At 46.6% G+C, this 26,721-nt stretch overlaps 1 protein-coding gene across 4 annotated transcripts in view; it reads right to left on the bottom strand.

Annotated features, from left to right (window-relative positions):
- Positions 1–26,721, bottom strand: part of BMAL1 (basic helix-loop-helix ARNT like 1) — a 104,569-nt gene that overhangs the window by 24,927 nt on the left and 52,921 nt on the right. For 2 of the 4 annotated variants that reach the window (XM_028159815.2, XM_054725297.1), the window contains exons 3-9: positions 10,725–10,848; positions 7,691–7,812; positions 6,751–6,897; positions 4,344–4,382; positions 4,023–4,064; positions 2,392–2,549; positions 653–732 (exon numbers count right to left, since the gene is read on the bottom strand). In XM_028159815.2, the coding sequence (XP_028015616.2) occupies positions 653–732; positions 2,392–2,549; positions 4,023–4,064; positions 4,344–4,382; positions 6,751–6,890 (459 nt within the window). In that variant the 5' untranslated portion in view covers positions 6,891–6,897; positions 7,691–7,812; positions 10,725–10,848. Of the gene's footprint in view, positions 1–652; positions 733–2,391; positions 2,550–4,022; positions 4,065–4,343; positions 4,383–5,780; positions 5,870–6,068; positions 6,090–6,750; positions 6,898–7,486; positions 7,509–7,690; positions 7,813–10,724; positions 10,849–26,721 lie in introns of those variants that run through there. The other 2 variants (XM_054725296.1, XM_028159821.2) reach the window with 2 other exon arrangements.

The following is a 26,721-nucleotide window of genomic DNA, read 5'->3' as shown; positions in this document are numbered from 1 at the left end:
GTCTGAGTAACTGTGCCCTGAGAGGGGTGGTCCACAGATCGACAGGAATGTTTCTGAATTCCATTTCTTTCCCTTCCACTGACTCTTGCCGGGAACACACCCTGGAGCCGCGGGCAGACCCAATTCTGCAGAAGGCTGCGTTCCCACGGGGCGGCCTCAACTGCCTCTCACAGAGACCGAAGAGCTCCAGTCAAGCATGCGCAGCAACACCTCCTCCATTTACTTTCCTCGCTGGATCATGGAGTCTTGGGAAGTTTTGCTATTTGGAAGGGATTCTGGTGTAAAGATTTTGGTGGATGCTTTTGTGCTACTGGTTAAGTGAGAATCAGAGAAATTCTCAATTGTTCAGTGTCAGTCCCTTTTTAAAATCTTTGTGCAGGAATGTGGTTCTTAGCTACCTCCTATTTTTAACAAAGTCCTGCCTCTTCTGATTTAAAACCACAGTAGCACAGACCTTGCATTTTTGCTAAGAAGGGCAGAAGGGGAGGAGGGAGGTCTCAGAAGGAATGTGAGGCCTGTCCAAGCAAGAAGATAAAGAGGAAGTGGCCTAGGAACAGTTCAGGGTTCAGACATCAAATTCTCACATCCTGGGACTTAACCCTGAAATCAGTAAAAATAAATGTGTGTAAAACAGCCCGTAATTGCAACATACCCTGAGAATGAGGTGTTTCAATTCATCATCTGACAGAAAAGTTGGTTTGTAGTTTGCTTCCGTGTATGGATTGGTGGCACCTTAGGGGGGAAAGAGAAAGAGTTGGCTCACTTTGTATTCAGATAATGTCTCATTTTACTTCACTGCCTCGAACCTACCACCAGAGATTTAAATTTGACCATCTTTTTCCTTAACTGAGATAAGGCAAGACCTGGTTTTGAACAGAACCCTGTAATTCCAAAGAGAATTCCACTGAAAAGAACACTGTTGCTCACAGGAGACTGAACGAGCGTGCTTTTGTCACCACCAGGAAAACCAAGGCTAATAGAAGGAAGTTACAAATCTGCTTCTGAGAGAAGGCAGCTCTAGAAGCGAACTGGCTGAGGCACCTGGGCAGTTCCCTCCTCCCAAGATGTATATTCAATGGGCTGTCTAGCAGCCCCTCAAATCACCACTCTACATATGTGGGAAGTCATCCAGTCTGCCAGGCCGAGTAAATATATTATAGAGGGCATTTAGTGTGAGCTCCCCTTCACTGCTGGTGAGCTAAATGAGCTTGGCAACCCAGAGAAATGCATCACTTCAGTAAATGCAACTCTAGCTCCTGGAATGGAATAAGACTTGTGTTTAAAAGGCTGTCAGTCTGGCGTCTTTCAGAAGAACAATAACTTAACAGAGAAAAATGCCAGCAGTAAGTGACTTGGAATCTGCAGATTGGCGAGTGGAAGAGTGAAGAAATAAAATGAAACAGGTCCATAACAATTCAAAGTACCAAGGGGGAGGAGGTAAACAGGACATGTCTGTGACCTCCATGTCAACCAACAAGCACGGATTATTGATCCACACCCGCTTCTGTGATAACTGGAGTTTGTACTCTTCTAATAGAAACCGGCTGATAGTAGTTTAGTCTCTACCATCTCAGCTAGTATGAATTTTTAAATGCCATTCTCCAAGCACAGGATATAACAATTATATTTGACAATACCCACTACGTCTTATTTTTGGTGGCCTTGTATGACTAAAAAGATGCAGTTTTTTTGCCACACGGCTTGGAGATCTGACTGAGCGCCCACTTTCCAATTTCCTCAAATAGCCCAAGACTAGCTGTGGAAAATTCCAGGAACAGCATTCACTAAAAGGCTGATAATGCTTCAGATTTCTCCTGTGGTTTGGATAAGTCACTTCCACAGTTCTGCCTCCTTTTCTCAACCTCACCACACTCGGAGAAGAAGGAAAATACTGCCTCTCCCATAAAAGGTCTGGCCAGTTTGGGAAAATCCCAGGAAGATGACTATGTCAGTGTTCATTCCTGACAATTAAAATGCAGCAAGAATCATGAACCAGTAACTCTTCAGAGGAACCATGATGGATTTTCCTCTTAAACGTGAGATTGACTTTTCTGGGTCACTCAGTGCCCTTAGATTTCTGATGTTTGTCATGTATGCATGGGGTCTGACTACATGCACACAGATGGGGCATCAGTGGTGCCCTCTCTGATATGTGCATAGTCTACCACACACAGAGACATGCTCACAGCCTCTACCCTCTGGGATAAAAGGCTGTGGAACTGCAGCTTGATACTCACTTCATTGGGCATCATGTCTACTGCTGAAAATTACAGGCATATTACTCAAGGCGACACATTTGCAAGTCATAAACATTTGCCGTAGGAACATTCTAGGCAAGAGTGGTACATCTGTGGACAAAGGCGTAAAGGACAATAAAACCTGGGGTCTCACCTCGTAATGTTTTCATGTGCTGAACAGCCATCCTTAGCACAGTAAGTTTATCTAATTTCCTGGACATCGCATTGCACGTTGGTACCAAGGAAGCCAATTCATCAATAAAGCTGTTCATTTTATCCCGACGCCTCTTTTCAATTTGACTGTGAGCTTCCCTGAACAACAATATGAATAATGAATTCTATAAAATGTAACCCAGCATTAAGGAAACAATGACAAAAATAAGATATAACTGTTTTCAATAATCATCTGACAAGGCAAATTCAGAATTTGCAGACTGCTTCAAACTGGACTTTTTTATTAAAGTCACTAAAAATGTGGCCTCTCTGCCAGGTCAGGATTAGTTTTTTTAAATGCTTATCTCATCCTTCCTTAGAATTAAGAAATAGTTTCAAAAACTGTCTTTTCAGAGTAAACTGTATTGCTAATTTCTCATTTCTTTTCCTCTCAGGCTCTATAAATTTGGATTTGAAGATGGAGGCAGATGAAAAAAAGAGGATGGTAGAGTTTTTAAAAAGCAAAACATCCAGAACCGCCATCATATCAGCAAAGGTCCCGTGGTCCCAGGTAAGCTGTCTCTGAGGGTTGGAAGGAGCCTACTGTGTGGCCTGCCAGAGACTCGCTGGTGGAGTTGCCAGATAATTAACGCTGCCATCCTTAGATCGAATATGAGCCCACATAGATATAGCAGATGCTACATATGTCCCAGAACTGCCTCCAAAGAACATCACACTCCTCCCTCCCAGGAGCTGCTGCCCCTGCACACACTCCCTGACTGGTTTGCACCTGCCATTTGTGACAGCCCCCTAAAGAGGTGCATCCATGGTGGAAATGTAGTTCCCTGCTGCCCTGGCCAGGTAGCTCAGTTGGTTAGAGCATTGTCCTGATACACCAAAGTTACAGGTTTGATCCCTGGTGAGGGCACATTCAAGAATCAACCAATGAATGCATAAATAAGTGGAACAACAAAGTAATGTTTCTCTCTCTCCCTTCCTCCCTCTAAAACCAATGAAAATTAAAAATAAAAATTTTTTAAAGAAAAAATGCCGTTCCCTCTGCTGCCATAGCAACAGAACCATGAGAGCTCCTGCCAAGGTGGGTCTGCCAGAGAAAAGTGAGAAGTCTCGGGTTAGCCAAATTCTGCATCCCTCAGTTCTGTGTCATGACGGCCTCAGAGCAGGAGGGTTGAGGACCACATGGACAGGGATAAGCAAGTGTGGTTGGAGGCAGGAGGCACCTATTCTAGGGAGCAGGGCATCCCCCGTCCCACCTTCAGGAGCAGTTTTCAGGGCAACAAGGGCCCCTTTCAGAGGTGAGGGGCAGCCCAGGAGCTGCATTACTGTGCCCGTGTCTCCTCCAGGGCCCTGCAGGCAGGAAGGAGTAACCTGCCAAAGACTAGGGTGAAACCTTAGCCTTGATTTATTTTCTGCTCCCTTCAAAGTCCTTCGGGTTATCCATGCTTAGATAGGAAAGAGTGAAGGCCAGCACAGCCTGCAGAGAGGGACGGGCAGGAGGCACAGACATGACAGTGTTGAAGGAACTGCTAGACGGGGACCAGATGCGCAGAGCCTCCTCGGCGGCCCCCAGGAAACCAGGACAGTGAGAGACAGAATGAGGCCCCTTCTTACCTGGCATTTTTTATCCTTCCTTGATGCTCTGTGTATTCTAACCTGGAAAAAAAAAGCAAAAGATAAAAACACAAACCAATGTCTCCTTCCCTTTTTAATTAATTTCTCTGTTTAATCCCTGTTCTCTCTCCACAACACACAAGGTTGATTGTTAGCCAAACTGGAAGTTGCGGGGTGACAATCTTGAGCCCACAGGCTCATAGCCTCCTTGTTTATCCCCCACTCAGGACAGGGTGGAACCTGCACCAACGAATGGAATTTGCAATTATTCAAGGAAATGACTATAAGGACCCTGAAGTTAAATGACTAGGCTCACGGTACCTTCCATGGGGGTCATCTTTGTCTGTGTCCATGCTTTCCCTGAAAAACAAACAAACAAACAAATAAAAAAACACAAAAAAGAACGTAACTATTAAAGACATACACAATATCTTCTAATCATAATGCTGAGGGCTCTCATTTATCCAGAAACCAAACAATTAGAAAGGTCAAATAACATAGTACTGATTATGGATACGTAATAAACATATATAAATAAAGAAAAACAACTTGAAACTACTATACAATGCGGACTGGTTTTCCATATTATCAGATGAAATTTATATATAATCTCAATAGAGTTTTCATGTTAACATATTTTACCACATTTTGATTGTGTGAAAATTGGGAATAGGTTGCACTTATGGAAACTGTTAGTTCACCAGCGTATCCAAGTAACTACAATACCTACAATAACTCATTCTGGATAAATGGAGCTTATTCATTTGCAAAACTTATTAAGCATCGGATATCTGTGCATACATATAGACTGGATTGTGTGGGGGACTGAAGTGAGGAGGGGAATCAGAGCACCAACAAAGAAGTGCTGAGCAGAGCCCCAAGGCAGCCTTTCAAAGGCATTGCTAAACCCAGTGTTCTGGTTCTCAGCATGTGGGGAACCCCAAGGAATGGGACAGAGGAGGAACTGGGGCAGAGGCTGTGGGACCCTATTTGGCTGCAGAGGGTGCTGGGGTCCTAGCATGAACCTGCCTCCCTTCAACAGACTCCAGAAATCCAAGTTTCATGGCATCTTGTTTCAGTAGAAAATGGACTGGAATTCTCAGAGAAAGGAGTTCAAGGTCCCGAGGATCAGCTCACCGTCTTATTCAGCTCCTAAATTTATCGGGCAGGCACTGACTCCCAGCTGGGCCTCTCCCCTTTCTCCTATCCCACAGAAAGGAGGAAGTGCACCCTGCACACAAGGTATTTCAAGGGCAAAAATAACTTTTTCAGGAGCACCGAGTCATGGCATTCTAGAGCAGTGGTTCCCAGCAGCGCCCCGGTGTCCTCGCAGACAGTGTCTCTAGCTAGCCCTGAGTCCGGAGGAAATCACATAGCCACACAGGCAAATGGAAACTCCCCTCCCCTTTGTCTGGGCTTGTGTCTGCTTACTGAGGCCAGAGTGATCATCTCAGGGGAAGAGGAGCTCTGCCTGGCAGGTGTGACATTAGTTCAGCAAAATTATAGGGAAAGGGATTAGGATTGCTCCAATAACAGGGTCTCCCCGAATTCAAAAGACTTGCAAACTAGGGCCCCTGAGGGAAACCTGACGGTGACAAGGTTGGAAACCATAGATAGCAGAGGTCTCAGAACATGTCAACGGTCCACAGAAAACATCTCCTGGTCTCTCTATTGGGGAATTACTGCCACAAAAGAACACCCTTCTGGTCTTCACTCCCATCCCTGGGCATTTGCTCTGAATCATCTGGGATAACTTACATATTAATCATAGCATCTCCTAGTGGGCATCTGACCTCCGGCCACTGTGCTCCCCAAGTCTGACCTGTGAACTTCAGCAGAAAGGACATCTGCTGTAGCGGGGACTCCTCCTTGGAGATTTTCCCTCATTAAACAAAAGCAAACCTTTTAAATGGCCATTTGGGTAAGATTCCACACAGAGGCCTCAACGAAACAAACGTGCCTTTGACTGTTCTCCATACACTGCCTTATGCCCTAGTGTTTGTGCAGAGATAGAAGAGTTGACTGTAAGTGTGAAAGTTTACTTACTCAAAAGAAAAGTCATCAAGTCTAAAAAACAAACAAACACACAAAAATACTATTTAATATAACAGGTACATACTTGTTTCAATGATGTTTAAGGGCAATATCAATGTTCCTATGCTTTTGGAGATGACCACTACTTACTTATTCTGCAAATACAGGGTGTCCACCAAAATGTATACACACACTTTGAATAATTATAAAGGCAGTGTTTGTTAAAATACATTTTATTTTCAAAATCGAGCTATTAAAGTGTATATACATTTTTAGGGGACACCCTGTATTAATCAACTGATGTCTTCCTCAGGGAGGGGCCCTCAGGCAAAGCTCTCTCTGAAACCGCTCAGGTTACACCCATGGAGTCAGTCACTTGCTCAAAGGAGCAGGGAAGGTAAAGGAGGGGTCAAGGCAGGAACTTGGCTTTAAGGCTCTTCTTTTCCCCTGATATGGACAGTCTGGGAGGGGGCAGATGCCTCAGCAGTGCTGGTGCTAGAGGTCCCCCCCGCCCCCAACTTGCTTCTGGGGCAAGGTAAAGGAAAACAACTGTATGGCCTCCTGGATTGCATCTTTCACTCCCATCCCTCTCCCCAAAGGGGGTCCCTCTTCCAGGAGGAGCAGCCCCCGGACACTCCACGCCCATGAACTGTCACTGCGTTCAGCCAGAAGAGGACTAGTCTGAGGGCCTTACTGGTAGTCGGTGGAGCTGCCTTTCCGCTTGCGGGTGCAATCCACGCCACTGGTGCCCAGGGAGCTGGAGAGGAGGTCCGTGGCGCCCGGGGACATGAAATCACTGATTGTTGAAGAAATGTCCATCCTCTGGTCCGCCATTGGGGGTCTGGAATTGGGACAAGGAGGCACAGAGGCGAGTTTATTTCCACGGGCTCTTCTAAATGCTGGAGGGCCAGGGTGGCGCTGGGCAGAGACAGGTGCCTGTTTGCAGCACCCACACCTCTCACCCAGCCCCCGGAACAGGCGCTTGGCAGGAAGGAAAGAGCAGCGTGCCTACTTTAGCGCTAGTACAGGTGATTTAGGTTCACTGTGCGTTTTCCTGATGAAAAACCCAGAGGACTTCAGGTGAGGGCGTGGAAGAACTAAACCAGAGCCCAGGGCTCCGGGAGCTACAGCCCATGCTTCCCCCCCAGGGGACCAAGTGTCCCAGATGTTCTGTGGGAGTCTTAACTTCATTTTCTTCTAACCAATAAATCAAGTCAATGAAATAGATGATTTACTTGTTATCTTTGTATTTTTGTTACAACTTTTGTAAATGTCATAGGAAAGTAGACAATATACTTCCTCAGACTATAGGGGGTGGAGGGGGGTGGGGAGGCACGGGACAAAAGTAAGTTTACAGTTATTAGTAGGAAAAATGATATAGTAATTAATAAATAACAATACAAGTCGTGTACTCACAACTATAAACCTACTTTTGCCCAGTATGGTCCCTCTCTCTCAGCAGCCCAGGCAAAGTCCGTCCTATCTTCCCTGACTGTCCTTTCATACCCAGCATCCCCTGCAAGGAAAACCTTGCATAATGAAATGAAGACATTATAAAAATTTGCAAAACATTTTAAGAGTTCATATTTTAAAAGCACAAAGTGAGCTGGCCCAAAAAAGAGGCTGACACGTACCTTACAAGGAACTCCAGCTCCAAACCAGGTTGAAGAGGGCTGTGTGCTGCCCGCAGTCAGGGCCGGGCTGCCCAGGATGTGACTGGGGCTCACTCCTCCTCTCTGGGCCCGAGCTTCCTCATCTGCAAAGCAATGGCTAAGTGTGAGCGCTCGTTTTCACTGTTACTATTAGGCTCACAGATTTGGGAACCAGGCCCACCTGGTCAGGTACAGTGCACCAACTTTTCACTTTCACAAGCACTGAAGTGAACATCTTGGTGCGTATATCTCCATGCATTTGAGCTATCATCTCTTAGGATAAATTTCTAAAAGTAGGACTGACAGAGCAAAAGGGGACACACCTTGTACGTTTGGTACACACTGAGACACTGTGCGCCGGAGAACTCCAGTAATTTATATCCTCAACAAGAGCTCTTGTCAACCTGAAGGTAAGTACAGACCTCATTGTTTTTACTTGTATTTTTAAATGACTACAGATGGTGCTTCTATGTTACAGGCATCTCTCTGTTTTCCTTTGTGTCTACTCATGGCCCATTTTCCACTAAGTTGTTTTCAATAGCTACAGACCTCCAGACCATGTTCACCTGGGCATGATGGGAGAAAAGCTTACAGTCCGCCTCCTCTCACCCAGAGGCCCAGTGCTGCCACGATCTGGACTCCCCACTCCATTTGTTCACCCACTCTGCTATCGAGGACGTCATACTTTCTCTTTGCTCCTCAAACCCCTAACATCTCTCAGATCCTCATCCCTAAGTGATAACTGCTTTCTACTTTGCTGAGAAAATAGCCCACCCAGATGCTGCTGGTTAGGACCCCACACCCAGCGAGTGCCGAGTTCATCCTCTCTCATGACGCAGGACACGCACCAGGAGTCTCTCCCTGCCCACAGTCCTGTATCACCCACTTTCCCGTCTCCTGGGTCATGCTCATGAGGATAAAAGCACATTGCAAACAACTCTCGTACTGGAGGAAAAGAAACCTTTGAACTCCATTCCCCTCCAATTACTGCCACATTTCTGTTTCCAATTCCTTTCCTCCTATTCTCTATAAACCAACTCTAATCAGGCTTTTGTCCCCATCATTCCAATAAGACAGCCTCCACGGTCACCAGTGACCTCCTCACTGCTAAGTCCAAGGGCGCGTGTTCCATTCGCTCCCTATTTGACCCAACAGTGACATCTGATAGTTCTGATTTCTCCCTCCTCATCGTCTCCTGGTTTCAGAGATGCCACCTTCTCACAATTTTCCTTCTACGTCAGTGGCCACTCTTGTTTGGTCTCTTTAGCTGGTTCTTCCTCATCTCCCTCACCTCTAAATAAGGGTCCCATGGTGTTCTTGCACCTCCCTTTCTGTCTATACTCCTTCCCTAGGAGATCTGTCTAGTTTCATTGCTTCAAATACTAGCTATGCTAGGACAACCCCCAAATTAACATATCCAGCCCACACCTCTCTCTGAATTCCAAGCTTGTATAACCATCTCCCTTTGAATGTACAACAGAGACCTCGAACTAAAACATCCATAACCAAACCTCTGGCTCTCCCCAAGCCAAGCCTCTCAGTCATGCCGATGTCGGTAAGCAGTATTTCAATCCTTCTGGTTCCTCAGCCCCCAAACCTGGAAGTCACTCTGACTCCTCTCTTTCTTTCACAACCTGCATCCAATCCATCACAAATCCTATTACCTCAACATTAAAAAATAAATAAATCCAAAATTCAGTCACTTCTCCATTTCTTCCTTTACATTTCTGCTCAAATATCACTTTATCAATGATGCTTCCTTGAATATCCACTTAATACAACTCCCTGCCAATCCTCCCTAACCACCCTTACCCTGCTTTATTTTTTTCTATAGCCCTTATCAAAATTTGGCCTACAGTAACCAACTTCTTTATTTCTTCTCCATTAGACTATAAGCATGAGAAAAGCAGGGATTTTGTGTGGTTTACTGCTTGCATCCTTAGCACCTGGACCACTTTCTAGCACTCACAGGAAGCACTCAATAAGTGGATGCTGAATGAATTTATTTGTATATTAGAAATATATCCTTTGTTCATCATAGATGTTATAAATACCCCCATTTTTGCCTTTCAACTTTATGGTATTTATATGTGATAATAAAAATGACATTAAAATAAAAGCCTTTTCTTACCCCCCAAATCATAAGGATATTCTCTTTACTAATATTTTTATAATTTTACTTTATTTAGTTCTTCAACCCATTTGGAAATGATTTTTGGTACACTAAAAAATTCCCAACCTTATTTCCCTTCAGTGGATAGATAACCATCCCAACACCATTTACTAATCTACACATCCTGTTGCCCATCATTTGAAATGCCATCTTTATTGGTTCATTGACTATCTCTGGACTTTTTAATCTGTTCCTCTGATCTTGTTATTTCCATTCTAGTACTACACTATTTATTATTGTGGCTTGATAATATATTTTACTACCTGGTAGAATAAATCCTTTCCCTCATTCTTCTTCATTTCCTGGCTATTCTGATTATTCTTTGAGAAGCATTTTATAATAATTTAATCATTGTTATATTATTACTGACATTAAGAGAAGTGGGTCGGGAATGAGAACAGAGCCCTGCCGTCAGGGTCCTGGTGGCCCTTCGGGCTGCGTTTTTGGCATCAGTGCCACCTCCAGCCCACCTCTCTTTGTGAACAGCTAGACCAGTGATAGGCAACCTTTTGAGCTTGGTGTGTCAAACTTCGCCAAAAAACTGAGCATAATTCGGGTAGTGTGTCACTTTGAGGAAAAAACATTATTTCGCAAATGTTTCATCCTTAGGAGCAGCAAATGTTTCATCCTTGGCATGTGGCCACCTCAGCGGCCGCGTGTCATCAGAAATGGCTACGCGTGTCAGTGCTGACACGTGTGTCATAGGTTCGCCATCACTGAGCTAGACAATTGCATGAGGCAGAATATTTGAGGTTTCACCACTTCCTGAAGGAAGAACTACCATGGAAGCTGCCAATGAGCCAGTGGGCGAGGGGGGTGGTAGGAAATATGACGACTTATTACCTGAAGTTAGAGTTCTTCAACCTCGGATCCACCGTGGGGGGTAAGGAGCCACTGGACTTGGTCACCTCAGGGCGATTTTCATGTTTTGCAGTTTCCTTTCAGGCAGTCAACTTCTTTCAGAAACCTGCAGCGGGGCCCACAGGAAAAGAAAACCCAGACAGGTCACTCTGGGGTAAATACGTTTTAAAATCTTGTATTAGGTAAGGGAGATGAGGGAGCTAGCTCAGAACTCCAAGTTACAGGGAGTAACTGGGCAGCACACAATCCCTCCTTCAGCGGCCTGTTAGACTAACTACAGACACCTGAGGGGGTCACGTGTTGGTGGTTTAGTTTAACAAGAGATATGTTAGCAGGAGATGTTTTCTGTTAAAAACAATGCCTTTTAAATTACTAAACACGGGTTTTGGGACACGGCCTTAAGAAAGATAATTATATTTTTCACTTCTCATACGGGGTCAAGCAATAATAACATTAAAGCAATAATTAAGTGTGTACTTTGCATCGAGCCCTGTTCTTATTGCATTGTATAGATTAACTCAAACCTGAAGGATAACATTACGAGGCTGATACTATTGTTTTCTTCATTTTACTGAGGAGAAGGCTGGGATAGAGAAGTGAAGGAACAAGGCAAGGTCACGCAGCTGGGGTGGTGGGGCGCCAGAGGCCACCCTCACTGCTAATGTCACTCAACACCGCCCCGCCCAGGTGAGGTCACTTACCTAAACGCAGACAAGGAACAAGGGGAAACAAGTCTTCAGAAAACATTGAGCCAACACAAAACGCCAGCAGAGCCAATACTTTAAGTATTTTAGCTTGCTCCCAGAAGGTTTAAGAAAATGTCCGTGAACCTTAAGCATGTCTGTGCATGCACAAAGCTAAGGGAGAAATCAGCTGGGAAAAGGCACCTGCTCATGTTAACAATGTGGGCACTGCCCTGCCCATCTCCTCCTGGCAAGACAGAGGGGTCTCTGCCCTGGGTTCCCTGCATCTGGGAGAAGGTGGCTGGAAACGAAGACGAGAGGTGCAGCCACCCTCTGCCTCCTGCCCCGCTCTGCCCTGAGATGGCAAAACTGGTTTTAGGTGAGGCTTTACTGACCTCGCTGAAGCAAGAGTCCTGGTGATTCACATTCCACTGGCTAATTCTTGCCATCTGTGGCTATCTATCTATCTTGGTCTTGATCATTACAAAGGCCTTCAGATTAATATCCAGGAATAGAACTGATTTGTCCTCTTAATTTATGCCCCTTTGCTGTCTTAGAAACCTGCACCGTCTGACCAAGAAGCCCATGTGCAAACAACCTGACCGGAGCTCTGACTTCTAGTTCCTGAGCCTCAGGTGACACAGCAGCAGCAACTGGACGCAAAGTCCCCAGGAAGTGCTGCTGGAGGCAGGCTCACCTTGGGACTCCATCTAAGCCCCATTCCCCACACACTATCCTCCCACCCCTCAAATGAGTATCCGAAGATCCATCTGGGCATCCTTTCCCTCCTTCCCACACTCCACAACCCCTAGTGAGCCCTCGGCTGGATGGGTTCAGCCACTTCCCTTGTCCCCTGGTTGCCTCCAACCAGGCTGCTCTCCTTTCAGCCCCCTCCTCACTGTGGCCAGAGACAGGACACCCCCTGCTCAAAACACTTCAGCAGCTTCTGCTCTGCTCCACGCCTTCCAGATAAAACCTCGAACTCCCTAGCAGGAAACGTCAGGGCTCCACCATGGCTTGCTCGCTCTCCAGCCCAACCCTCCTCATTGGCTGCCGAAAGCTCGAGGCCACTGAGATACTTAAGTTCCCAGCCTCAGCTGTGCCCACGGTGTCCTGCAGGTGTGGCTCCCTTTAGCCACTCCACCACCTGTTGAGCTCCTGCTTCCCTTCCCAGTGCCCTCAGGTTCGCTCTCCAATGTTGCTGCTACCCTTCCTGACACACCCTGCGGCCTCTATCTACCTCTGCTCCCCATCCCACTGTGATCTTATTGTTAGGTGTCTCCCAGTACCACCCCTCACTTTCCCCCACCCCCAAAACTTAGATGAAAGTTTTAAGTACCAAAAGCCATGTGAAATTTCTTATTTAGATAAGTGTTCCCAATACTCAAATTTACTTTATAGAAATAACGAATGGTAACATGGATTTTGGCACTATATTTTGCAAAACAAAGGCCTTTTGGCCTTTCTTATATGCTTGGACAAAGTAAGGAAACTAAATCAGATGTGATACTTAACAATTATTTTTGGAAAACTGTCTTCTGAGAAAGTTTTCTTAGATGTAAGACAATAAAAGATACAACAAAAGAAAGACCACACCCTCTTTCTGTGCCACCTACTTTAAAAAGAGTCTTGACTCAAGGGAGGGGGCTCCAATGGACAGAGGTACTGTGAGAGGGGCCCTTGCTAGGGGGGCAGGGCCAGCTCTGGTGCTGCCATCCAAGTGGCACATGGCAAGAATGCTTTGGGGAGGGCCTGCCCTGGAGTCAGGGCCACATGTGTGCTCACTTGTGAGTTAGAGATTCCCGAGGTGGGAGAGGCTCACTGGCCAGCCAGAAAAAGTGAGGCACAAAGGAACTTGTGCAGTGTGCTTGGGAGGAACTCGGCACCCTCTGTCCCACCGCAGGGCCCTTGAGCTCCTCAGAGCACACGGAGGAGACTCTCAGAGGCTCCACAAGGAAGTCAGGAGGCTGAAAGGAGGGGTCACAGTTCAACCGCTCCTGCAGAGAAGCCTGCAGCTAAGAAGGATGAGGGTATCAACCGCTCCCTACACCAGAGGGAGACACAGATGCTCCTCTGAGCAGAGTGGACAAGGCCCAGTGCCCCTTAAGAAACCCACACAGACTGTATACAGGAAGATGACCATATGCAAGACCACCAATCACACAGCAGGGGTCTCTCTGCTCCTGTCCCCCGCCCCAGCACCCCAGAATGCTGCAAGAAGAGAAAGGGCACCTGCAGGCCATATTAAGGTTCTAACTATCAGCTGCCCTCCCTGTGGGGAGGTCTGCAGGCCTCCTGGGTATCAGGCCCGGCCCTGTGACGAGACTTGACTGAAGATAAGATGGACAGGACAGCCACCAGTTTGGAACAGACCTTTGGCACATGTTTCTTTGTGTCGAGACCAGCGATTTTCTGACTAGCTCATGTTCTGGATGGACAAAAACACGAGGAAGAAATAAGCCTTGCTACTGTTAAGCCATTGAGATGCTGAGGTTGGCTATCACTAGGATGACCAAGTCTTCTGTTTGTCTGGGACCTCCCCATTTAAGCAATGGAAGTCCTGCATCCCAGGAAACCCCTCTGTCCCAGATGAACCAGGATGGTTGGTCATCTGGTTCTTATTGCTGTATCACTCCTCCTAAGCTGCCTGGCACAGGCAGGAGGAAGGAAATACTAGTACAAGCAAGATCCTGGAGCCACAGACCCAGCTGACCTGGGAGGAGCCAAAGGGAACAGCCAAAAGGAACTGTCTAGTTCCATCTTCATGACCTGCCCATTAACTGTAATCATTATCCCAATATTCCAGGGAAGGGTCTACATTGAAGAGTCCAAGTCATCTTCAGATGGCACAGCTGGCTAATGAGGACTGAACCGAGGTGTGTCTGGCTTTGGTTCTAACCACCACACTGCTGCTGGTGCTGCCTCCAAAACCACCCCTGCAACATAATGACGAGACCCCCAACCAAGCACTCCTGGGGACGACGGAATGAGGGGAAATGCTAAGAGGGAGCAGTCCTGGTCCAGGAACACTACCGAAACCGAGCAAACAAGCGGTCTCTGGGCTTCCTGGCGAAGAGGGCAGAGGGACCCCCGGGGTCCTCCACCAGGCTGGGAAGTTTGTCAGCTAGCCCACTGGAACAGAATGAGCCAGGAGGCGTATCTGCCAGGGAGGGTCTCCATGGGACCTGAGCAATGCTGTGCAGAACAGCTCTGGGAAAACATGCTTCGAGAAAGAACACAGGTCTTCCCCCTTTAAAAATGGGACCCCAGGGAAAGCCTGCCCCACCCTCTAGCCCCCACCCCGTCGTGTGGCAGCTGAATAGTTCTGTTAAGACCACTTTGTGAAGCCCCAGGAGGTCACTGGAGCAATAAATGGGCACAGCTTAGGAAAAAAAGGGCGAGACTGAATCAACATCTTTGACAACCTTGTCTGGTAGCTATGTGCTAATTAACCTACTTCCCCACAGCATCCCAGACCTCCAGGTTTACTGAGGGGATGAACGTGGACTTGTTCAGGTCTGTTCAGATGGTGATGGCCTTTGAGCTGAAGGGGCCCTGTCCCCTCTGCAAGTCCCCCAGAACCTGCAGGGTTACTCTGACAGCCCGTGGGGAGTTTGGTTGCTTTTGCCACAGATAGATTTAGAGAACATTTGCCCAGTGAGACCAGGTACCTTGAACCTAGAGCAAGCATGTCAAACTCAAGGGCTGTGGGTGGCATGCCTCGTTTATTTGGCCTGTGTTAGCCTTTGAGTTTGACATGGTTGGCCTAGAGGTTTGCACCAGGATTACTCAACAAGCATTTCTCTAGCCCCTGGTGGAAGCCAGGGCACTGGAGACACAGAGAGGAAGCAGAAGACCTTATGATCAAGATTCCTGCAATCTGGCTAGAGAGACAGTGTTGAAGTAAAGACGTGATGGCATAACCCCTGCAACAGGCAGGGCCATGCTCACAGCTGACTCCAAGGATGTGCCTTCGCCTTTAAGTGGCAGAGATTTGTGGAGCCATTATGACAAACGTCCAGCAGGTGGCAGTCAAGTGTTTTGAGGAAGGTGTGCCTTATCTCCCCTAGCTGTGGGCATGTATAGCCTGGCTCCTGACTTCTTTTCTTTCTTTTAAAAATGCTACAAAATAAGAGAAGAGAGCCTGGTCCTAAAAACTCAGGGGAAGAACACTCTTTTCATCAAAAAACTTACTGCCTGAAGTTGAAGCAAGTTCTGGGAAACATCTGCATCTTGTTCTAAAGGAAACAAACGGATGCGCCGCTGTTACTTGGTGGGAAAGGGAACGGTGCTGGGTGAGGGAGAGCCGAGTGAAGAGGGGGTGGTCCTGAAAGGCGCTCTGTGCTTCTGGTTGGGCTGCGGCTGGGGCAGCTGGGGCAGGCAGCAGGGGGTGGGCCCAAGGAGGGCCAAGACTCAGAGAAAAAGAGAGAGGCCTTTGCTGAGATGGGGGAAGGAGAGGACAGAAAATGGGAAGAATATTAGGCAGTGGAGAAAAGGGATATCAGAGGATCTTATATGGAGTGGCCTTTACCTTTCATCATCACAGAGAGCGAGGCCAACCGTGAAGCAGGGGAGAGCCCTGTGGACAGGCTGGGCAGGGGTGCAGGGGGCAAGGGGTGCACAGCAGCAGAGCCTGGCAGGTGAGGGCCACACAGCAGGCACTTATGCAGAGCCTGCCAACCAGGCCTGTGCCCTCCCTGCCACCTCCACAAGCAGCAGAGGAAGAGCTGGGATTCTCCCCCAGTGAGGAGCAGGTGGGAGTGGTCAGTATAGAGCCTCTGGAGCCAGACGCCTGAGCTCAAGTCCCAGCCCCACCACTTACTAGCCCTGTGTCCTGGGCCAGTTCCGTGACCTCTGGGAGCTGCAGTTTCCTCACAGACCGAAGGAGCTCAATATATGAAAAGTACTTAGAAGGCTCGTCATGCTAATTGTGATTATTGAAGTGGATGACCTCGTACTGGTGAAAAAGGAGCACAGAAGGCTGGAGAGGGGTAAGCACTGATGTCAAAGAAAGCAAACTCAGACTGGAAATCTTGGGCTGAAGGAGCTCAGAAACAGTACGAAAGAAGCATGGGAAGTGGGGAGACTGACTGGCAAGTGGACAAGAAGGAACTTAAAAGTGAGGAGTTCCAGGACAGGGAGCTCGGGGACCAGGAGGGAGGCGATGAGGGTGACTGGGAGAGGCTGGAGAGAGAGACCTGGGAGGGGGACCGGAGAATATCCCAGAGGTCAGTGTTTTGCAGCAGGAAATACTGAAGACTGAAGAATTTGAAAAGTAGCATTTTATTTTTTAAATTATTATTATTTTTAATCCCCACCCGAGGATATGTTTTTAATGATTTTACAGAGAAAGGAAGGGGGAGAAACATCAATGTGAGAGAGAAACATTGACTGGGGTGCTTCCTGTACGTGCCCAACCAGGGAACCTGCAACCTAGTTATGTGCCCTGACCACAACCTTTTGGTATACAGGACAATGCTCCAACCAACTGAGCCACCCAGCCAGAGTATAAGTGGTATTTTAAAAATCCAATCTCTTCATTTTATGGTCAATCAAACTAAAAAGACATAGCCCCTCCTACAGAAAGCTGGGAACAGGATGAGAATGTTAAGCCAATGGGTGATAATAACAGAATTATGGAGTTGCCCAGGGAGATGAGATGCTGAAAGCAAAGGACCATGATTTCCCTACAGAGATGCACCCGGGGCTCTGGGTTGAAACAGTGACCCCTGGCTAAGAGGTACTGGGGGCACCGGGAGGTGGGCATCCTACTATGTCCCACCCACATAGATTTTGGCTGAGAGGTAAGGAGGCCTCAGATGACTAAACCCTAAAGCAGTGATGGCGAACCTCTGACACGCGTGTCAGTGCCATTTCTGATGACACGAAGTCGCTGAGGTGGCCGCATGCTGAGGATGAAACATTTATGTTATTTAAACTATAAACATCGCGAAATAATGTTTTTTCCTCAAAGGGACACACTACCTGAGTTATGCTCAGTTTTTTGGCGAAGTTTGAAACACCAAGCTCAAAAGGTTGCCCATCACTGCAAAGCAATCCATCCAACACAATTTATTGAGCACCCATCCATGCAAGGTATTTTCTAAATTACCACCACAAATTGTATGTAGCAGTCAAACTTACATTCAAGACAATTTTGTAATGAAGAAGACACTGTTAGTGGGCTTGCTACAATCATTCATTAATCTTTCAACAAATATTTTGAGGGCATCCAAGTGCCAGGCACTGTTCTCCATGGCAGTGCTGGGGGTGTGGAGCGGGGGGGAGACAGATCCTCGTGCTCACACATTCTGGTGAGGAGGGCGAGCAAAGATAAATAAGTAAATAATGTTGGGAAGTGGCAAGTGCTGGGGAGGAAAGTCAGACAGGGCAGGAAGTGCACTGGAGAGGAAAGTCGACTAAACGAGAGGAAGTGAGGGGTCGAGGAAGGAGCGTTCCAGGCAAGAAGAGCCCGTCAAAGGACTGTGGTGGAGCCAACAGTGTTAGAGGATCAGCACTGATCCTGCTTGGGTTTTTCTTCTTTAAATTTTTATTGCTTTTGAGAGAGAGAGGAAGGGAAGGGAGAGAGAGAGAGAGAGAGAGAGAGAGAGAGAGAGAGAGAGAGAGAAACATCAACTGGCTGCTTCCTGCACACTCCCCAACCAGAGCATGTGCCCTGACCAGGAATCAAACCTGCGAACTTTCTGTGCACAGGACAACACCCAACCAACCCATGGCTGGCTTGGGTTTTAAATCCAGCTAGAGTGCTGAGAAGAGGCTGTGGGGAGGGAGGTTTCTTAAGTGGGGACCGTGTATGACTGGGGAGAAGGGACCATGTGCATGTGTTGGGGGCCTGTATGTTTATGTGTGCATGGTGGTTTGCAGGTGTGTGTGTGTGTATGCGGGTAGTAAAGGTAGCACAGGAAAAGCAGTAAGGACATGAACAGAATAGCCTGGGGAAAAGATGCTACAGCTCAGCTGTGGTCTTAGGAGTGGAGGTGGTGAGAAGCGGTTGAATACTAGGTATATTTTCAGGCAGGTTGTGCTGAGTGACAGCAATGAGGTGTAAGAGGAGTCCAGGCTGAGTGGCCGTGGTGGGGTGATGAGAAGTTGTTGATTCTTAGTATACTCTGAAGGAACAGCCAACGGGATTTCCTGACTGTTTTTTTCCGACGTGAGGGGCGACAGCCAGTCTGTGAACAGCAAGGGGCCGGCAGACGGGGAAGAAAAGACAGCTCTGAGTGGACTTGCCAGGCAGTGCACCCTGCGTGACAGCTAGAGGAGTCCACCCAGCAGGGGCAGGAGCCATTGGTTTGGGACAATGGTTCAAGTGGGAGGAGCCTGTGGACATCTAGGCTGCATCACAGACCAAACAGCTGCAGTCCTCCTGCCACCCACCTTTCTGGAGCGGAGACTACCTCCCATTTACTGAGCACCAAACGTGCCAAGGGTGGTGCTGGCCCTCACACAGCCCATTTGGCCCTCACGATGACCTTTTGGAGAAGGCATTGTTATCAACATCCTGTAGGAGATGGCACTGAGGCTCAGAGAGGTGCAGCAACTTGTCCAAGATCACACAGCTGGGAGGTAGGGAAGAGGGACTGAACCCAGATGTGCCCATCTCCACAGTTGGAACTCCACACAGGCTTTGCTGCTTCAGTGACTCAGCAAAGAAAAGCAAAAGCAAAAGCTCTGTCCCAAGTAGGAGAAAGAGGGCAGGACAGGCTTGTGCCCATCCACCTCCCGCCTACACTGCACAGATGCCAAAACTGGTAACAAGGACACCAACCAACCAAAACTCTGGGGGAATGGCAGATGTTTAACTGGTTAACTCACAGTTAGTTAACCAGGTGATCCTTTCTGTTTCGACTCTGAATTACTTTCTGACATGCACTTGCCCACTTGCCTGCCCAGGCAAGCACAGCTTGAGGAAGACGATTTAATCTTGTGACCAGTCTCGAGACTGTCCAGCTGGGCCCTAGACCTAAGATGTTCATCTGAGTGTGCCCTGACCCCAGGAATAACCCTGCCAGTTCCTCCTTAACTGAAACAAAATCAGCTTGTTTTCTTTCATCTGCCTCTTTCCTACAGGAGGCATAAGAAAAATGTTTCGGTGATTTCAGTTTCGTTTTCCGGAGCTTTGGTTACAGCAAGTGCTACTTGTCTAAGGATCTGAGAAACCATGGGTGTCAGAGCTCCAGATACTTTTTCTGAGAGAATATTCGTTGCAGGAATCACAATAAAAATAACAATGCAAAAACAGTAGCAGCAGAAACTACACATTGGGGTTTTACTTTGTGCCAGTCATTGTTGTTTCATTTTGTTGTCCAAGAAGGAGTGACTCATTCTCAAAGAGGTCAAGCAACCAGCCTGAAATTCCTCAGCTCCCGAGTGAGAAAGCCAGGATTTAGGGCCAGGTCTCTTGGACTCCAGAGCAGGTGAAGGAGTATTATTCTTTCTTAATTAAATTAATTAAAACAAAAAATAAACCCCCTATCAATCAATAAAAAGACAAGTACCTCAGTGGAAAAATAAGTCAAGAATATGAAGAGGAAATTAATGAAATTTGTGCAGGCAGAGGCCACAAACTACCAAAACAAACTTGGTAAAGAGCAGGGAGCCTGGATGGTTTTCCTTTCTCTAAAACCTAAACATGAACATTAAAAATATATGTACAAGTGGGAGGGGTGAAAAAACAAGATGATAATAAAAACTGTTTCAGACTCTTTAAGATATGTATTTTCTAAAAGAGACAGGAGAAACATCAAAACACTTTATTTCTCTGACAATGGATGCAGGTAAAAATTCTGATTTCTATCACAAATCTAAGAGAACTAAAACCACTTCTTTTCATTTCAAATCTCTACTAAGGTTTCTCCACCTAATTTATAAGCTATTACACACACACACACACACACACACACACACACACACACTCCATTATACTTTCAAAGATCCAATACATATATTTTAAACATTCCTTTTACTCTCTTGATACAAAATTTGGAAATAATATAACCTATCAACAGTTATAATTTCAAAAACAATCAAACATAATAACCTAACTGTGATACAAAGAAGAAAGAAAATAATGTAATGTAATACATATGTCAATAAGCAATGTTGTGCATGACAACCCTAGAAGATAATGAAAGATGCTTATACGTATTTATAACAAAAAGTAAACCTCCTCTCAAACCTCAGAGGGAAGGCAGGGGAGGGTTGTGGGGGTAAGAGATCAACCAAAGGACTTGTATGAATGCATATAAGCATAACCAATGGACACAGACACTAGGGGAGTAATGATGGTGGGTAGGTGGGTGGGAGTGGCTGGGGAGAGGTCAGTGGGGGAAAAAGGAGACATATGTAATACTTAAAAATAAAAATAAACCTCATATAAATAAATGGTGGTTGTGTTCCTTGAAAATTCCACATACGGTATGTCCTTGGATAACGTCATTTTGTTCAATGTCATTTTGTTACAACGTTGATGAGAAAAACAAAATTGACTTTTGGCTAGATTTGCTGTCTGCGTGGAGTGTGCACAGTCTCCCATGTCTGCATGAATTTTCCCTGGTACTCGGGTTTCCTCCCACATCCCAAAGATGTGCACGTCAGATGAGTTGGCGTGTCTACAGTGTCCCAGTCTGCGTGAGTGTGGGTAGAAGGGCGTCTTGTCCAAGGCTGGGTCCTGCTTTGTGCCCTGAGCTGCAGGGATAGGCTCTAGCTACCTGTGACCCTGAACTGAAGCAAGCAGGTTAGAAAATAATTATCTTATTGTTTTTATTATTTCTTAAATGTATGTACAGCTCACATTTATTTCAATGCTTAATATTAGAAGTGTTTTGGGCCTTTATTTAAAATTTTGGTGATGTTTTGTGACCCAATATCTGCTTTAGGAACTTAACTTTTATTTCTGTCACTTAGCCTATGGCAAAATCGGTTTTGTCATACATTGTTTTGCTTAGAGTCACAGTTTCCAAGAAGCTATCAATGATGTTAAGTGAGGACTTACTGTATATTAAAATTATTTGTGTTCGTATGTGAAAATGAAGTCAGATTCCAGGCTCAGAAAATTATAAACAACATTAAATCTACATGGATGCCCAGTGAACTTGAAGAAGTCATGTAGGACAATCCTTTTCCCCCAACATGTTACATCTAGCATCCCTGCTGTTCCCCTACCCCAGTGAAAGCCCTGTCCCCATTGTGACACCAATCACCCCACACATTCCCCAGATTTTCTAGAGGGGACACCATGTACTCATTTAGAACCCCTAGAGTAGTTCAACTTTATTTACTACAAAAAGAGAAAGGACAAAGAGAGGTTAAGGTATTTACACAAAGCCATATAGAAAATCAATAGCAGTCAGGACTAGAAAAGGAGAAAGAGTGGATAGTGGAGGAAAACGGTGTGCTAATATTTATGTTTATGAATTGCTAGACAGTGTGCTAGGTGCCTTTTGTTATGCCCATACAGGATCTCATCTAATGCTCCTATCAACCTTAGGTATTAGTTCTAATACCATCCCCAATTTTCAGGTAGAGACACTACATTTTGGGGAAATAAGGTTACTGCTCAGGGTCCCACTTCTGGTAATGATAGAACCGCATTCTATCCAGTCCTTTTTCTGTTGCTTCCAGCAGCTCTCCCTCCAGGTCTCTGGGCCCACACGTCTGGAATCAGGTCACTCACTCTAGGAAACAGAAACTGGGATGCATGCTATCTGAAAAGCAACCGACAAAGAGAAAGATGGTTCAACCCCAGTTTCTTGACCCTCTTGGCTCAGCCAACCTGTGGTCAGTGCTCTGACCAAGAAGCACAGGAGCCCGAGCACAGGAAGCCGGCTCTGGATGAAGTCATGGCTCATCTTTCCCTAGACTCCTGGGAGAGCTGGCCTGAGTTGCCAGGGGTCAGGGCAGGACAACCAATGCGGACTGCAGGGATTGTTCCTGCCCCGGAAGGCCCAGGCCTCCACAGTCCCTTCCATGCTCCACAGGATGGCAGGCAGCAGAAGGCCTGGGGCCTGTGCCACCAAAGCAAGAAGGGCCGGACAGTGAACGAGGGCTTGGTCATCAAACCTTGAGGTATCAGGTGTGGGGAACAGTCCACAATAGTCACTGCTTCGCTATGAAAAGATAGTGTTATTTCCACATTATAGAAGAGGAAATTGAAACCATGAGTGACTGACACCTAGTTACACAGCTGGCGAGGTGCATGGCCAACACTCAAGCCCAGGTCGGACCAGCCCCAACCACCTCCCTCTTCTGTACCTTTAAAAACACTTCCTGATGTATGCATGTCAGGAAAATAAATACTGATAACCTGTATTTGTCACCTTGAGCTAAACCCTCCCTGCAGGGCCTGGCAGGGCTAGGACGAACTCATCTGTTGGTAACAGTGCAAAGGCCTCTGCCCCACAGTCTGTTCTGTCAAAACAAATTCTGTGGAGGTTCATAGGAAAATGGTTCAACTCAGACTCCCGTCAAAAGATTTCTTGCAAAATAAGTCAGTCGGGCCAGCCCGGTCGAATGCACCATGGGCTTACTTGTAGAGCTAAGGCTGTGAGATACAGCCCCACAGTCAAGAGTACAGGCACTGAAGCCAGACTGCCTGGATCCATCTATGCTCTGCCACTTACTTGTGTGACCTCTACTATTCAGTTTCCTCATTGGTAAATGAGGATATTGACATTATCCACCTCATACGATAGATAAGACAATTCCTATAAAGTGTTTAGAGCAGTGCCTGGCACATGGTAAGCACTCAATTAATGTCGCCCATCACTAATATTAATATTGACTGCATGCCACATAAAGAATAACTGAAGGCACTGGAGAACATAAACCCTGGTGAGGGAGATAAAGGGGGTGAGGAAAGGGAAAGGAAGGGGGCCCATGAGCAGACTTCCAAACTTGGAAAGTGGAATGAGTCACGCCACGCCTACAGACTTTTGTTCTGTGTTGCTACAAAGGGCAGAACTAGGTCAATGAGGAAACAGTGCCAAGAGGCAGATTTGAGTTAGAATAAAGAAGGATTTTCCAGCAGGCAGACATGCCCCTAAGGGGGAGCAGGATTCCTGGTGCATGGGGGCCTTCAGGGTGAGGGACCTGCCTGTCATGAGCAGTACGATGGGATTTTCCCAACAGGAGGGTGACCAGAGGACATGACCCCTGATGCCCCTCCCCCCTGGACCATTCTATCACTCTGATAATGGGCAAATAAGTGTGATAGCCAGGGTGTGGCTGATTAGCCTGAAGGAAAGAGGATGGACTTTGGACCAGTCTTAACATTCACAACCTTCAGGACTTGCACTGAATGATAGTGGCAGAGATGGTGGCTGTGACCAGCAGTGGGCCAGTGAACCAAATGTGGTTCTTAAACACCTGCTGGGTGCCTGGCAAATTAATTCAGAGAAAGTGTGAAATGGCAGGGCTGTGGCAACAAACTACCAACATTTTCTTACTTTGGAGAAGTTGAAGACAGCATCAATTACTCACGGGACACACAATATGAAGTGGTCGGGTTGGCCAACTCCACCAGCCGGGGCTGAGACAGGAAGACTGGGGGGTCATTTCAGTTCACAGGCAACTTCCCAACCTCCTCTCAGGAAAAGGTTTCAGTCTTTTTACCACCGAACCTTTTACTGACACAACCCAATGACCTGAGTACTGGGTCTCTCGGGCCCAGCCGCATACAGTAAAAGACTAGGGCCTTGGAAATGACCAGGGGCAGGAAACAGGAGCAAAGGGGGAAGTTGGCTCCTTGAAAGTTGATGCAGAGGTGGGATACCCAGGGGGCAGCCTTCATCATGAAATATTATTACTTTTATTGACTAAAAATGAAAAATGTTTTTAAAAACTAGAAACTATTTTATTAACAAAAATATTACTAGACCGTATTAAAATTATAATACAAATACAAGAAAAATATAAAATTATCAAAGGAAAAGCTCAGCAGCCATTTTTGAAGTATTGGGAAACTGCTAATGTATATATTTTCAACCCTGAGAAGTCAAAAGCAGAAAAAAGTGGCTGGAGGTATCAAAAGATTAAGAAAAAAATGTATGCAGATGACACTGAGGACATTCTATGTACTGATTTCATTCTTTGCCACCTGGAAACACCTGGCAACATATTTAGCCACTGCCCAGGGTGGCTGGGAACTCACTGGGCAGGAAGACAGACCATCTCTTCTCAGAGGGAATGTGCTCAATAACCTAAAGGCTCTGGCTTTAGTCACTCGGGCTCCTGAGCTGCTAGGTCTGTGGGACCTGATTCCTCCCTCTCCGCCACCAACCTCATCTATAGCAGGTCCATGTCCCAGCACGTCACCATCCTTTACCCTTCAGTTGGCTGTCTGCTTGAAGCTAATTCCCACCACTTCTTCCTCCCCTGTAATCTCCCCTCTCCCACTGGCTCCTCTCTATGCTGACTGTGACAGCCTTAATTTAGACCCCGGTCACCCCCTCACATCCTCCTAAACCACTGGCCTCCAGCATTGCCCAGAGGTGAGTTTTCCAGTAGCTTTCACAATCCATCCTTCCTCATAAAGGTTTTTCTCGCTCCCTCTGCCCCCTCCCAACCTCAGAAAGAGAACTAATACCCAGGACATCAGACAAGAAAGAGACAGGTCCCAGTTTCTGTGTAAGCTCTAGTGCATTGATCCTGGCTGCCAGAGGGCTGCATGAGGAAGGATGCTGAGGGTCAGACAGTGATTACTCTTCTATCTGGAGCCATAGGATTGGAAACGGCAGCCCTAGTGCCACCCGCATGCTGTCCAGCACAGGGCAGAGCATTCCACTGAACTCACCTGTCCCTGGCCTGTGCCCCGGACTTACACTTTTTTTGGTATTCCTGAGACATGTCCTCAATGATCCACTTTCCGGGCTCCTCCCAAACTGCCGTATTCACCTTCACTAATACCCACGGCTGCACTGTGCTTTCCCTCCCCTAGCACCCACCAAATGGGCTGCACCTTTCTCCATCAGAAGCTGCACAGCATCTATAACTCTTTTCCCAAGTGGGTCAGAGAGCAACTGAGTTTACCTTTGCCTTGGCATCCTAATACTCAGATGCCAAAATTCCGCATCCTCACCATCTCCCACTCTCAACTAACGGTTTGTTTTACATATAACTTGGTCTACTTATACAAATGGTCATCATTCCACTGTCTTGATGCCTGAGACTGTGAACCCTGAAGGACAGAAACCAGACATATTTAACTGACTGGCTCTTGAGCTGAGCACAGCAAGGCACCATCAGAGAAAAGCCAGAGACTGCAGCCCCAGCCCAGCTCTGCCATGACTCGCTGTGGGGCCCTGGGCAAGTCGCTGTCTTCTCTGGGCTCAGCTTCCCCGCCGATAGTAAGACTTACTTGAACAAGAAGGCCTCTGAAGTCTCATCCAGTTCTAACGCACTATGAGAACACAGGCCAAAAGCGCTGGATTCATGTCTTTTCATGACTACATGGCTAATAATCACTCAGGGCTGGGCTCAGTGAGATATCACAATACAGCTCCTTTGAGTGGCACGGAGCAGCCATTGTAATCAGTGAACAAGCCTGGAGTGGATATTTAGCGCTATGGAATGTGTGCTTGTATAGCTAAGTATAATGGACAATGAAGAATGATTTTATCTCCCTTCGGGAACATAAGTACACTATTCTATATTTATATCTTCCATCTCCTAATTTAGACAGTGTAGAACTTTTTCTGATCACTCACTTGCCAATAATTTCGCTCTACATCTAAATGAAGAATAGGAGTCATATAAGTTCACAGAGTGAATAGATGGTTGATTTACAGAGCCCCTGAAATGTGTGGCTGCAGGCTGAGGCTGGCAACCCCATAATTAGATATGGCATGCTCTGCGATGATGTATTTTTTACTGTTTTTTAATAACTCAGTTCTCCTTCTGGGATGAGGGGGAAAATGGAATTTGTTAAAAATAAATTGAGATTTAGTGGCTTTTCAGCCTTCTGCTGCTTGTTGCTCATAATATTCTATAAATAAAAGAAGCCCTGCCCTATAATGCACTGTAAACACCCACAGACACTCAGAGCCAAATTCTTCCAATTATGACCCTGTGCCAGTTGCCAAGCTACTGCAAGGACCTACTTGAAAGGCAGCCATCTAGGCCATTTCCTGATTAAGCTGCCCTGTAGCAAGGAACTGAGGCCTGCTGGCCCACTGCTCTGGCATTGTATCTAGTCTCAAATAATTGTTCCATGTTCTCGAAATTAAGCCCTTTCCTCGTGATCAAATTACAATTCAGAGGTAAGTGAAAACTAACTG

This window comes from Eptesicus fuscus, chromosome 13 (genome assembly GCF_027574615.1).
Source record: "Eptesicus fuscus isolate TK198812 chromosome 13, DD_ASM_mEF_20220401, whole genome shotgun sequence".
Classification (NCBI taxonomy): domain Eukaryota; kingdom Metazoa; phylum Chordata; class Mammalia; order Chiroptera; family Vespertilionidae; genus Eptesicus; species Eptesicus fuscus.
The sequence above is the reverse complement of the archived record's forward strand: the minus strand, read 5'-3'. Positions and strand labels throughout refer to the sequence as shown.